The sequence below is a fragment of the Ovis canadensis genome, chromosome 2, assembly GCF_042477335.2.
Source record: "Ovis canadensis isolate MfBH-ARS-UI-01 breed Bighorn chromosome 2, ARS-UI_OviCan_v2, whole genome shotgun sequence".
Taxonomy (NCBI): Eukaryota; Metazoa; Chordata; class Mammalia; order Artiodactyla; family Bovidae; genus Ovis; species Ovis canadensis.
This window is the reverse complement of record NC_091246.1, coordinates 232269880-232283997: the sequence shown is the minus strand read 5'-3', so window position 1 is coordinate 232283997 and position 14118 is coordinate 232269880. Positions and strand designations below refer to the sequence as shown.

General features: G+C 38.8%; 1 protein-coding gene across 1 annotated transcript; it reads left to right on the top strand.

Annotated features, from left to right (window-relative positions):
* Positions 1-1677: 1677 nt before the first annotated feature.
* CCDC195 (coiled-coil domain containing 195) lies at positions 1678-13879 on the top strand. Its single transcript, XM_069574686.1, has 3 exons — positions 1678-1933; positions 8523-8766; positions 13768-13879. Exons 1-3 carry the CDS (start codon positions 1678-1680, stop codon positions 13877-13879), a joined length of 612 nt encoding a protein of 203 aa, XP_069430787.1.
* The last annotated feature ends 239 nt before the right edge of the window (positions 13880-14118 follow it).

Genomic DNA, 14118 nt, shown 5'->3' with positions numbered 1-14118 from the left:
AAACCAAAGGTTCTGACAGATAAAGGAGTCACATGTCAACTCTACACACCATATTCCAGCGAGGCATGATTTTACGTCCAGATGAAAGACACGCTGTGACATCATCTATTTGAAGAAGATGGAAAGCAGACACTTGCTGCCAACTCTCCATTCTCTAGAAATCAGACATGCTAACACAGTTCATCTCCTTTTTAAAACCTTGCCCACAAATGTGAGAAAAGCTAAAGACTGACTCCATTCCCACAGGGCCAACTCATGCTGGAGGCTGGCAGCATGATGCTTACTAGCTGACGTAGAAGATGAGGGGATTAACTATGTGGCTACCTGGGGAAAGCCCTGGGGACAGCTGGGACCAGTGTTCCAAGGCAGCAATGTGCCTGGGGTGTTTATGGAGCTAATGCTCAGGCCAGTGTGACTGAGGCAGAGCAGAGGGATAGAGCAAGGGAGTCAAAGCAGATGAAATCAGAGAGGAGCCACTTCAGTAGCCTCTAGCATGCCGGGCACATAAATGCTCACTGAAATTCACTTAAATACAGATAGAAGTAGTAGATCAAAACAACTGACTAGTAAACATGTCATAAAATTTAAATACATATGATAATTCTGTATGAATGAAAAAGAAATAATACTTTCTCCAGTAACTCCCACATACAGCCTTGGATCAATCAACCAGATCATCCTATTTACTAAGATAAGCAAAAAAGCATCAATATATGTAGAAAACATAAGTAAGCAAATGTGCAAGGAAAATTACCACCAAGACAAAGTATCTAATCATTTTGAACCTATTGTTTAAGCATGAATTGAATTTCCAAATGGATACGGAGCACGTACCTTTCATTCCCAATGAAAAAACCTCTTCAGGAAATAGGTCATGAAAGCTGTTAACTATTGCATGTTCTTCTCATTCAAGATTAATATTTGACCTGTATCTTCTTACATTTCCAAAATAGCCCTCAGCAGTATTTGCCCGAGCAAACACTCTGAAACCAAATTAACAGCAAAAATGATCATAGGAAAACCTACCAAGAAGTAATTATATCATCCTTGACATTATCTTAAGGGATTAAGGTATAATTATCATCATTTCATTTAAATAATCTCATGATTTCCTATGGTAGTTAAATTTTGACACCTAATCAACAGGTGTCAAAATTAATAATTTACCCCAAAGGTACAAAAACTATAATATATCCTACAGAAAAGACAAGGAATAATTCTTATGTGCCCACTTTGATGTGCTCATGACAGTTGGCAATCTATGAAACATCTGATACCAGAAATAGCAACAGAGAAAAAACTTGAGTGGCTGCTCAGATGGTGAGTTCATGACAGAAACAAGAAATTCTGTTCCTTGCTGGAAATTTTCAGAGTGTCTTCTGTAGACCCAAAGCATTATTCCAGAACTGCGGATTGATATGAAATGAAGGATACAAAGAAAAGCTCTGTTCTGAAAAACAAAACCCAGGATGAATAAGTCATGGAGATCCTTTACCTCCCTTGATAGCCTAACTCCCCAGGTGCTGAAAGATGGCATAGAGAAGACAGACATCTATTGTTCAGGAAACTTTAGGGGTGGGGTCAACCCGTTCCACTAAGCAGATTGTGCGTTTGGTTTGTAAGCAAATGTTGGCCTGTCTCCCCAAAGGAGCAACCAGAGCAACCTGAAAAGAAGCAATGGCCGCGAATGACCATCTCATGAGAGTTATCCAGGAAATGCGGGCAGAGATCCACAAGCTGGAGAAAGAGAATCAAGCCCTCCGGATGAAGCTGACTTTGAGTAGTCAGAGAACCCCAGGCTCAGGAGGAGAATCAGGAGATGAAAAGGAAGTCACAGACCTCGGTAACCTTGAAGAAGTGCCCGGGCAATCTCCAGCAGCCCTTCATGGTGGTGTTGCCTCTGATTCAGCCCCAGGTATGAGAGAACACCAAGGTACTGAGTGCCCATAGTTCTTTGGGGCTGTGCCCACCTTTGTAAATATCTGTTAAATAGTTGGCTTAGTGTGCCTCTCACGTAAGTGCATAATTTGGTATTAACAGTGGTGTGTTTTTTTCCTGGTATTGGGTTGGCCAAAAGGTTCTCATTACAGAAAGATGCTATGGAAAAATCCAAATGACCTTTTTGGCCAAGATAGATGAGTTTAGAATCCTTAGGCAAAAATTCCTTTAACATCTTCAATTATCATATCTTAACAACAGTAAAACTATCTCCAAGTATTCCTGAGAAGTTCAAGATGACAGACTCATGGAAATAAGTCATATTAAAAAGAATGTTTTTTTCCCTTTCTTGACTTCAAGCAATTAAATGCTACATAATAGAACACCAAATGGATATGTGTCAAATGGAGTGCTCGTTTATTAAGCCAGAACCGTAGTGCACAACAGTTAAGCGTATGGATATCAGAGTCAGACAAATACAGTTCCAATGATTTGACACTCATTAACCAGCACTTGATTTAGAGCTAGTTATAATAAATCTTTAACTCGCATTTTGTTCATTCAGAAGTGCTATAGTACCTATCTCAGCTGGTGATGACTGGTTGTAATGATAAACCAAGTGCTTAGTACAGCATCTAACAAACACATAACCAAGGCAGATATTGTTTCTTATCCATGTTTTAGAAGATCTTTACTGTCCTTTATGAATGTATGTTGCACATAATTCAACTTACTATATGCAGGCTGGATTCTTCAAGACTAAAAGTCAATGTCTGATACATTCCTAAAAAAATCTAATCTCTCACCTTTTATGGGAAATAATTTTGACTGTGAAGACTATACATGAAATTAGAAATCAGGAGAGTGAAAAATATTGAGTTGGCCAGAAAAGTTCATTTTGATTTTTCCGTGATTAGAGAAATAGCCAAATGAGATTTTGGGCAACTCAATATGTTCTACATTCAAATTGTCAAACTCGCCTACATATAGCATATTCAAATAAAATTGATACATACTTGAATACTCAAAGTGCTTAATATCCTCTGTCAAAGGCTTCAGGCAAGGCCATTTAGAGGTACTGAACAGCTTAGCAATGGGACATGTCTTATCTCCAGCTGTTTTTGTTTTTTTTTTTTCTGTTAAAGTGGTCTCTCTCTAGTGTGGGGCCCTATACTTCAAAGCTGGAAATAGATTCCAATAGGGGTCTTTTTCCTTGTTGTCAAGTACTGCTATGGATCTGAGTTATTCTGTCTGTTGGTTATTTAATAAAACTGAAAAAGGAAACTATAAAGAAGTTAGACCTTCTCCTAGTGGGGAAAAAAAAGATACAGACATGTATAATATATCCTTCCTCCAGGTTTCCTCCACCTCTGAATTCCTGACATTTGGAATGAATAACTCTATATTATAGGAGTCTGTCTTGGACATTGTAAGATATTTAGTAAAGTATCTGTTTCTTCCCCTTCTGTCATGATCATCAAAAATGTCTTCAGACATTCCAAATATCACCTGGAGGATATTTCCCCTAGTTGAAAACCACTGCCTTACTCCAGACATAAAAAACTCCTTCAAAACTATTTTCCATGATGTTTAAGTTCAGTTCAGTTCAGTCACTCAGTCATGTCCAACTCTTTGCGATCCCATGAACTGCAGCATGCCAGCCTTCCCTGTCCATCGCCAACTCCCAGAGCTTGCTCAAACTCATTTCCATTAAGTCGGTGATGCCATCCAACCATCTCATCCTCTGTCATTCTCTTCTCCTCCTGCCCTCAACATTTCCTAGCATCAGGGTCTTTTCTAATGAGGGTCTTTTCATCAGGTGGCCAAAGTATTGGAGCTTCAGCTTCAGCCTCAGTCTTTCAGATGAATAATTCAGGACTGATTTCTTTAGAACTGACTGGTTTGACCAGTTAGTCGAGTTTTCTCCAACACCGCAGTTCAAAAGCATCAATTTCATGATGTTTATCCTAATGCAAAAGTAACTTGGGTCTTACTCTATGTTGTGCCATTCTAAAACAAGTATCACTCTGTTCAAAGAACAGAGAGAACTATCCTTTAAACCTTCAGAGCCTGAATGCCATCAAGTTTAAATGAAGTTAGAATACTATTAAGCACTAAATACACAATTTATAACATACTTCTTCAGCATCTGAATGGTGACCTCCAATAATAATATAAGCACTAAGTTTGAAATAATCTAATGAAAAATATTTCTTGACATTTGGGGAATTCTTGCAGGCTGCACCAATAAAACAAAGAGTTTATGATTTAAATTTGTGTTTAGAAGCCCAGTGTACTTACTTCAAGTGATATTTTTGTGTGTTACATGTAGTGTTCTATTATGAAAGTAAATGACAGGAATAGTGGGAACACTGGCCTGAGCACGAAGACACATGCGTTGCGGTCCCAGTTTTGTAAGAGTTGGTTGATGCTGGGTAGATCACATAAAATTTCTTATCTTATCATTCTTTTGTAAAAATGAATGGATTGGATGCCTTCCAATGCCTATTCCAACTGTCAAATTCTATGAGTCTATGAATGTGACATGCTTTTATAATCACTCTCCTCATCTGTGAAATGGAGATAGCAATAGGATCTATCTCAGGCTGCTGAGACAATTAAATGAGGCAGCACAAGTAGGACTCAACATGATTACTTTGTTCAGCTCAGTTCAGTTCAGTCACTCAGTCGTGTCCAACTCTCTGTGATCCCATGGACTGCAGCACGCCAGGCCCCCCTGTCCATCACTAGCTCCCGGAGCTTACTCAAACTCATGTCTATTGAGTCAGTAATGCCGTTCAACCATCTCATCCTCTGTCGTCCCCTTCTCCTCCCACCTTCAACCTTTCCCAGCAGTAGTCTTAATAACATTCAATAGGTCAGAAAAATATGATTTGACTTAAGTACAAAGTTTTTATTAGCAGTTTTAGTAAGATATTGCCAATAGTCAAAATTCATACTTGCAACTGATTCATAAAAATGTGATCCTAGAGAAGAAGTTTAGTGATAATCCCCTTATTTTACTGTTGAGGATATAAGACCCAGAGAGATTCAGCAACTTGTCCTATCTTCTTTTGAAAACAAAATAGTATAAACCTGTACTCCAATAAGGGACGATATGATTTCAGAAGTGTGTCTCACTTTAAGAAAGGGAACCAATAAGCTGGGGCTGGAAGTAAATCCCTTGGGACTAAATCCTCCTGGACACATCGATGATAGTGTGCAAGTAAGTATGAAATCCAATCCATCTCATGGAGATGTTGCCCTCATCCCTCCTGCCTTTGGAATTCTCACCTTGGGTCTATTAGGGAAGAGATTGTTGCTCAGTCACTCAGCCGTGTCTGACTCTAAGCAACCCCATGGACTGCAGCACACCAGGCTTCCCTGTCCTTCACTGTCTCCCAGAGTTTGTTCAAACTCATCTCCATTGAGTCAATGATGCCATCCAACCATCTCATCCTCTGTTGCCCCTTCTCCTCTAGCCCTGAATCTTTCCCATCATCAGGGTCTTTTTCAGTAGGTCAGCTGTTCACATCAGCTGGCATTAAGTATTGGAGTTTCAGCTTCAAAATCAGCCCTTCCAATGAATATTCAGAGTTGATTTTATTTAGGATTGATTAGTTTGATCTGCTGTCCAAGGGACTCTCAAGAGTCTTCTCCAGCCTCATAGTTTGAAGGGAAGAGATAATTTGCTACAAAGAAGATGCAAGAAACAACTTTTTACCAAGAAACTTCAGCATTCCTAGACCTCTGATTCTCTTCACTCTGCTCCTACCCTTATCTGACAAACTGTATTTGATAGGAATCTTTAAAATGGTGCTGATGATCCCTTGATGTCATATGGAATATTCTTTCCCTTCTATTTATAAGAAACTAAAGAATATAGATTATTTGGGACCCAAGGACATAAACAAAGAACTTATTTTCTGATCAGTCATGTTGGAGTATAGGTCTCATATAAGAACAAACTTAACTTTGCAATTGTTGGTATAATTTCCTCTGTTGTATTTTCTTATCATTTGGTATAAAGAGATTGTTTTATAATCCTCTTAAATAGAAACTTTTATGTTTGTCAATAGTCATAAACCTGTCTTTCAGTTCAGTTCAGTCACTCAGTCGTGTCCGACTTTTTGCGACCCCATGAATCGCAGCACGCCAGGCCTCCCTGTCCATCACCAACTCCCGGAGTTCACTCAGATTCACGTCCATTGAGTCCGTGATGCCATCCCGCCATCTCATCCTCTGTAATCCCCTTCTCCTCCTGCCCCCAATCCCTCCCAGCATCAGAGTCTTTTCCAATGAGTCAACTCTTCACATGAGGTGGCCAAAGTACTGGAGTTTCAGCTTTAGTATCAGTCCTTCCAAAGAAATCCCAGGGCTGATCTCCTTCAGAATGGACTGGTTGGATCTCCTTGCAGTCCAAGAGACTCGCAAGAGTCTTCTCCAACACCACAGTTCAAAAGCATCAATTCTTTGGCATTCAGCTTTCTTCACAGTCCAACTCTCACATCTATACATGACCACAGGAAAAACCATAGCCTTGACTAGATGGACCTTAGTCGGCAAAGTAATGTCTCTGCATCTCAATATGTTATCTAGGTTGGTCATAACTTTCCTTCCAAGGAGTAAGTGTCTTTTAATTTCATGGCTGCAATCACCATCTGCAGTGATTTTAGAGCCCAGAAAAATAAAGTCTGACACTGTTTCCACTGTTTGCCCATCTATTTGCCATGAAATGATGGGACCAGATGCCATGATCTTCGTTTTCTGAATGTTGAGCTTTAAGCCAACTTTTTCACTCTCTTCTTTCACTTTCATCAAGAGGCTTTTTAGCTCCTCTTCACTTTCTGCCATAAGGGTGGTGTCATCTGCATCTCTGAGGTTATTGATATTTCTCCCAGCAATCTTGATTCCAGCTTGTGCTTCTTCCAGCCCAGCGTTTCTCATGATGTACTCTGCATATAAAAACCTGTCTTTGTTCAAAGATAGTTTATGAATAGTATTTGCAGTTAATTACTTCAGTTGGATTTGAACTTAAACTCACCCACAGACTCTTGCCTAAAATCTGCTCTTCTGCTCTTCCCTATTATGAAAAGCAAGGGCAGCCTCCACTTTCTGTAATGGCTATATAATTTGCTGTCTGTGTTCTACAAACATGGGTCACAAAATTTTAAAAGGAGAAAATTGTGCTTCTAACACTCTGAAAACCTAAACACGATGCTGGACTTTCTTTTACTTTCTTGCTAGTTAATGGCAAAGCTGTAATGAGAAAGAATAGAGTCAACAAACATTCATTAAGTGCTCCAGAAAATGGTCCAGTCTATGAAGTCAGTGTCATTAGCCCCAGTGGTAATAACTAGATGTCTAAGTAGAGGCTGAATGACAGGCCCCAGGTCAGTTAGCAGAGTGTTAGATGTGAGATGCAGACAAACCAAGATGCCCTAAAATAAAGGTCTTTTAATCAAGAGGCTTTCATTCTAAGGACTGGCGATACAATTTACCTCAAAGAAAGAGTTTATTAGGAGACCCTTATGGATAGAAATTGAGTTGGAAACCCTCAGAAACTAGAGACATAAAGCTCTTAAGAGAAAACTCCTATTTCCCACACAGGCATCTTTACTTCTTTTTTTTTTTTTTGGCTGCAACTCAAGGCATGTGGGATCTTAGTTCCCTGACCAGGGATCAAACTCGCACTTGCTGCAGTGAAAGTGTGGCATCTTAGCCACTGAGTCACCTGGGAAGTCCCTAGATGTTTTTACTTCTTTCTACTTGTTCGCCTTGCTCTCATCTCTCATTCGACAGAGAGAGATGACTGCTCAACTAAAGCAAACACACACATTTCAGGCCAGTTGGCAGCAACCAGTTCAATTATTTGTGGTCATTCAAGTGATGAGACACTGTGGATGAACACATTCTTTTAGAATGAAGATCGAGAAGCCATCCACAACTGCATCTCTGCAAGTTCATGTTCTTCCCATCCTAAAATCATATTTTACCGTTTCGTCATGTGCAACTTTTTGTCCATATTCTGTGTTCTCAGGAAGGTGTTCCCTGACTACACTATTTAAGTAGCCTCCAGACCTTGGAAATGGCAACCCACTCCAGTACTCTTGCCTGGAGAATCCTATGGACGGAGGAGCCTGGTGGGCTACAGTCCACAGGGTCACAAAGAGTCGGACACAACTGAGAGATTTCACTTCACCTCACCAGACCTTGCCCTCATCTAACTCTAGCACCTTGCTCTCCGCAGTCTTATTCACCCTCCTAGAACCTATTGCTAGCTGGATTTTATCATATATCTGTCTGTCATCTGTCGGCCACACAAGAAGGTAAGCTCTATGCAAGCAAGAACTTTGTGTTTTCACTTGCACACATCCATCTCTTTAAGAAGTGCCTGGCTCAGGGTTGGAACTCAATTATTTCCAAAATAAGTCAATGAATGAATATCTTTTATGCAAAAAATTAATCTAAAAACAGCAGTTTTGTTTAGTTAGTTTCAATAAAGAACTAGTAATACAGTCTTCCATTTGTGGATGTCATTAAAAATGGAATTTTTAAACTTGAATTTTGTGTCTCCTTTACAGGCAATGTCATGATTGTTAGACGTTATTCCATTTCCTCACCGATTCATTCATCAACTACAAGTGACCCTTGGAAGACTAGGAGAAGACATCCAAACTGTGGAATTCTAGAAGTTCAAGGGACGGTCAAATCACTGACTTCTTCAGCTAAGAAGCAAGACAATGAAGAAAAGATGTTTACCTCAGATTCTTTTACTACCAATGGTTGCAGCAAAGGAGTCTTTCCTGAGCATGATTTTGGTTACAGGTAATGTACCATCATCCCTCTGGGAGAAGGCATGGTAACCCACTCCAGCATTCTTGCCTAGGGAATCCCCATGGACAGAGGAGCCTGGAGGGCTCCAGTTCATGGGGTCGCAAAGAGGAGGACACTTCTGAGTGACTAAGCACAGCACAGCACAATGTACAATCCTGCCTCAAGACAGTTTATAGTTGCATAGTGTGATGGCTACTGAGACATTCCCCTGGATAAGCAAGGTCTTATACAGTGGAGGAACTAAAAACAAGGAGGCTATTTCCATCACATTTATGTGTTTTGAGAACCAAAAGAAACAAACTTATCTAAGATCAAATGGTACTCTCTAATAGATGTCTGTAAGAAGAGGAAAGTGATCAGTCTTCACTTACTCATCAAGCATGAATGATGGTACTCTAGGCTGGGTGCTGGGAATCCAAGATTCAGCAAAAGCAAAACATTATTTTAAAATTCAAAACTTTCCTTTAGTGACAAAAACACACAAGCAAACTGACCACTACAATAAAGTATGTCCCAGGAGGAAGACACATTTACACTGGGAGCCAAACACAGAATTCCTCCCTAAAGGAGAACTGTACTTGTAGAGGAAGGCGCCTTCACAGGCTCTTGTGGGTACAAGAAAGCACCTTTTAGGCATAAGCCAAACAGGCTAAGAGACAAAGACAAAACTGGCCTGTTCTGCAAAATACATGAATTGGTATTTAAGGAGTTAGAAGCAGCCTACGAATGGAAGGGAGTGAAAAAACATTTGATAAGTAGGGTGGGAATCTTTTAGAGGAGAGTTGGCCAGTGGCCCCTGGTGTGGGTAAAGCTAAGAGCTCTTTTGGAACAAGACTGTCACCGTCAAGCGCTAGTGTGTCAGAGTATCACCTCCCCTCCTCCACCCTCTGCACTTCTACCTCCCAATTCCCAGTTAGGCTCTGACTCTATCAGGAGTCTATACACACTATAGATAATCAACAAAGACCTACTGTTTAGCAGAGGGAACTCTACTCAGTATCCTGTAATAACCTAGATGGGAATAGACTCTGAAAAAGAAAAAAAAAAAAGATACAATTATTTAAAAAACAAAGAGTCTATACACATTTGCCTCTTTTGAGGAGGAGAAAAATAAAGAAAAGGGGACCTGGTTTCATGATTAACTTATCATGAGGAAGGAAAAATTGAACAAATATGGTTGTTTAAAGAATCAGTGAGTCATCTAATTCAGCAGCAGCAGGAAATCAAATCAAAGTGGTAGTCATAATTAATAGGCCATCAGGAATTCTCATAAATATGGAAAAGAGCACTGGTCTTCCACAGGATGTAGGATACAAAGGTTGAGCCACTTTTATTTGAATTTTACTAAGCAGGATGAACACCGTATTTCACTTGAAGAAAGTTCTATTACAGGAGGAGAGAGGAACCTGGTCATGAAGGACAGGCACTGACAAATGTACAGCATACCCCACTAGACCGAAAAAGAGAAAGAGACAGAAGAAATCATGACTATGGAGAAAGCTAGAAGCAGGGAAGTCAGTGCGGATGGAGAGGCTGGCAGTATCCATCACAGAAGGCATCCCATGGAATGCTGGGAATATGTGCTTTATCCAGTAATTAATGGAAAGCTGATAAAAAATGTATTCATGAAAATTTTCAAAATACACAAATACTCAGAAACTAATATTACAAATACCAATGTATTCATCTGCAAGAGTTTTGCCATAGTTTATCAGATATTTTTATATATAAGACAAAAAGTGTTACTAAGAAAGAAAAGGGACATCTCTTCCCCTGTGTTCCTAAGGGGCAAGCATTACCAGGAATTTTGTTTCTATACTTTAGGTCTATTTTTCATGCTTTCATTACACATATTCATTCATCCGACAAATACATCTTAAATGTGTACTATGTGCTGGGCAGGATTCTAGGCACCGAGGATACAACAGGAAACAAAATTGTCAGAAATCTCTGCCAATGTGGAGTTTTTGCTCTGTAACATGATGATCAATCAACATGAAAACACATGCAGCGTAGAGTTAGATGGTGAAACAAGTAAGCCAATCAAAGGAAAAATGAAGGCTTGAGAAGTAAGCATTGTTGAAATGTTAATTGAAATGAATTGTTGTAGCCAGAAAATATGACAGTATTTGAATACAGAAGGGAGAGAGAGTTTTGGGAATATGAGCAGGGGTTTGGAGTGGATGGATGAGGGGACTTGCCAGACATTGAGAGCAGCAAACGCCAGAGGACTGGGTGGGCTCAAAAACGACTGGTGTTTAAGGAAGGGCAAGGAGGCTGGCTTTGAGTGCAGTGGAGGGAGCAAGCAAGACAGAGAGCAATGAAAAAGAGAGCTAAGGATGGCCATCCACTCTTTTCAATGTTCTGGATCTGTTGCAAGTGAACTGGGATGTATAACATACTCTTTTTGTTAGTATATGTATTAATAGATAATATATGTATGGAACTCTGTTTTGAAAAGACTATAGGAAAATAATACAGAAAACAAGAGGACCAGTTTAAAGCTAAAAAAGTAATTTTGGCAAGAAATGATTATTCACTGGCCAACAGCAATAACTGAATGTGATTTCTAATCTTGTTTTGAAGATGGAGCCAACGAGATTTGTTAACAAAGCAGATGTAGGATATGGAAACAATAAGTGTACACCCAACCATTGTGTTCCAATGGCCATGTGTTTTCAAAGAGGGAGGAGAGAAGAAAGGCAGAGACATACCCTTTGTCTGAGTAAAATTATGTGTATGTAATAGACAGTTATATGAAAGCACTAAATGTTTCTTGTCTTCAAAATTGCAAATTTAAAAATATAAATACAATATACAAAGTAAAAAATATAAAAAGGAATATCTTCCATAATCCCACTACCTGAAAAACCACCATTGAGATTTTTTTATGTATTTTATTTATTTATTTGGCTGTACCAGGTCTTAGTTGCAGCCTGCTGGATCTAGCTCCCTGACCAGGAATCAAACCCCTGCACTGGGAGCTCAGAGTCTTAGCCATTGGACCACCAGGGAAGTCCCCATCATTGAGATTTTAATGGCTCTCTCTCCATGCTGGTATCTATATAGTTTGTAATCGTACAGTGTCTGTATTATAATGGCATAGTTTTTGCACTTAAATCACTGCAGGTCCACAGACCTACAATACTACTCTGAGAAATATAGTAATATTAATTTTTCCATGTAAGTTTATATTATTTTCTATGATAGTTTGGGAACCTAGCCAATGTTTATAATGCATTACTTTTCTGAAGCAAAATGTTTTCCAACTTCCAAACTGCCAATGAATAAACTATTAGAACACAATCCATTTCTAATTTGGAATCTACTTTAATTTGAAAGATTGAGCCAATTGTAGAATTGTGCTAAAGCAAGAAAGTCAGTAACGGCTGAAAATCAACAGCTGGGCTGGCATAAAACCCAGTAGATACAGAGAATGGTTTCACAGGAATTAAGCACTTTCTTTCGTAGTTGGTTTTTTTTGTTTTTTTGTTTTTTTTGGTGTTTTTTTTTGTCTTTTACTTTCTCAGGGATTAACTAGTAAAGTAACAACTCATTACATTATTCCTCTAATTTGGGGAGTAAATTCATTTCCTTTCTAATAGCGTTCAAAGAATCTTACAAAGATTCTTATCAAGAACTAACCAATATGTTTGAACTAGCTTTCAAATCAATGAGATATCGTATCTAATTTGCTCGTGAACTTTTCAACTGTTATACCAAGAAAGTATTTTACAGAAGAAAGCCAGTGTCAATATTTCTAAGAACCCATGCTCTCCAGAAACTAGAGATTGGATTTTAATTTTTTCCCTCATTTTGACATAAAAACCCAATTTTTCCCTCCTGCATTCATGAAAAAAAAATAATAACCTTAGGCTGTTGGAAAGATTAGGGGAAAGAGTCCATATAGACCTTAGAAAGGGTCCATATAGAACTTAGAAAGGCTATTTTACTACTAGGACAAAACAGAAATTAAAATAAATATATTGTCTTCTTTTTCTAAGCAAAGTCATTAAGAAGACAGCCTCTGGAATCAGATGACTAAAATTCCAACTCCATCATTTGCAAAGAGCATGCTCTTGGAAAAGTTATTAGTCTGTCCTGTGCCATAGTTTATTTTTTTGTAAAAAGAGAATCATAATAGCAGTGACCTCATAGTTTTTGTGAAGAATAAATGGGAGAGTCTAGTGAATGCTTGCTAAGTGGCATAGCTGTTATTATTTTATTGATCCCAACATATGGAACAACTGGCCTTCCTCCCAAGGGAGGGAGCAGATGTGTGTTCCCCACAATACAGCCACTAAACGCCATTCTCTGAAATTATGGCCTTATCTAATTAAAAAGAGAGAGATCAAAACTAGAGAAAAGACAATCATTCTGAACACTATTCTTTAGACTTGTTCCTGGGAGCACTTTATCCTGGTTTATGTCAAAATCGTACATAACACTGTTCAAGGAGAAAGGAGCAGTGGGCAAAATGAAAAGATTTAATCCCTCAGATAACACTAGGTCATTGCTGGCACTGCTCTCTCTCCTTTATTGTTCAAGTGTGATGGATATTCATCAAAATTCAAAATGGTGCATTGATCTGGATTTAGAAAATAATTGTCCCAAATTTCTGCTTCATTTCAACTGAAGAGCTTTGACATGCAGGACCCTTGGTTGAGAGAACACATTAATCTTTAACTTTAAACATCAAGCTAAGAATCCGCAGACGTACAGTCCTTTCCTCAAAAGTTTTAAGTTTTAGTTATCAGCACCATCCACTGGTTTAATCAAAAGGCCAATTACAATACATTTTCTTGCATTCCAAATTGTTTTCTTGAACAACTAAACAAAAAAAATAGTATGGTGTATGTAAGTTGAACATTTAACTCTTTAGGCATTATTTGGTACTTGGAAAAATAGTACATGTTTTGTAGAAATAGTAAACGCTTTGTGTAAAGCCTCACTAAATTTTTATTCATCTCTCCTTTATTCTGCTTTCTTTAGGGACAAGATAAAGACAGTTGGTTTCCTGTTACCCATGAACATGTCTTCATACTCCAAAGATTCAAGTTCTTTGAAATACTCACCAAACCAGCTAAGTACTATTATAGAATAGGATACTCAAGGTGGTGAAATTTAAGACACAGATGTGAGAACACTGAGACGTGGTTGGGTCAGTGTCCCCCCCCCCGCAAAAAGCTCTGAGAAGATACTCACTAAGGGCTTTCAATAGCTGAGTCCAAGATCTCTCTTAGTAAATGTTGCACTGCACTTGAAAATATGTGGGTTATTGTCAAATATCTTTTGATATTGATTTCTAATATAACTCCACAGTGATAAGGGAACAGACTCGGT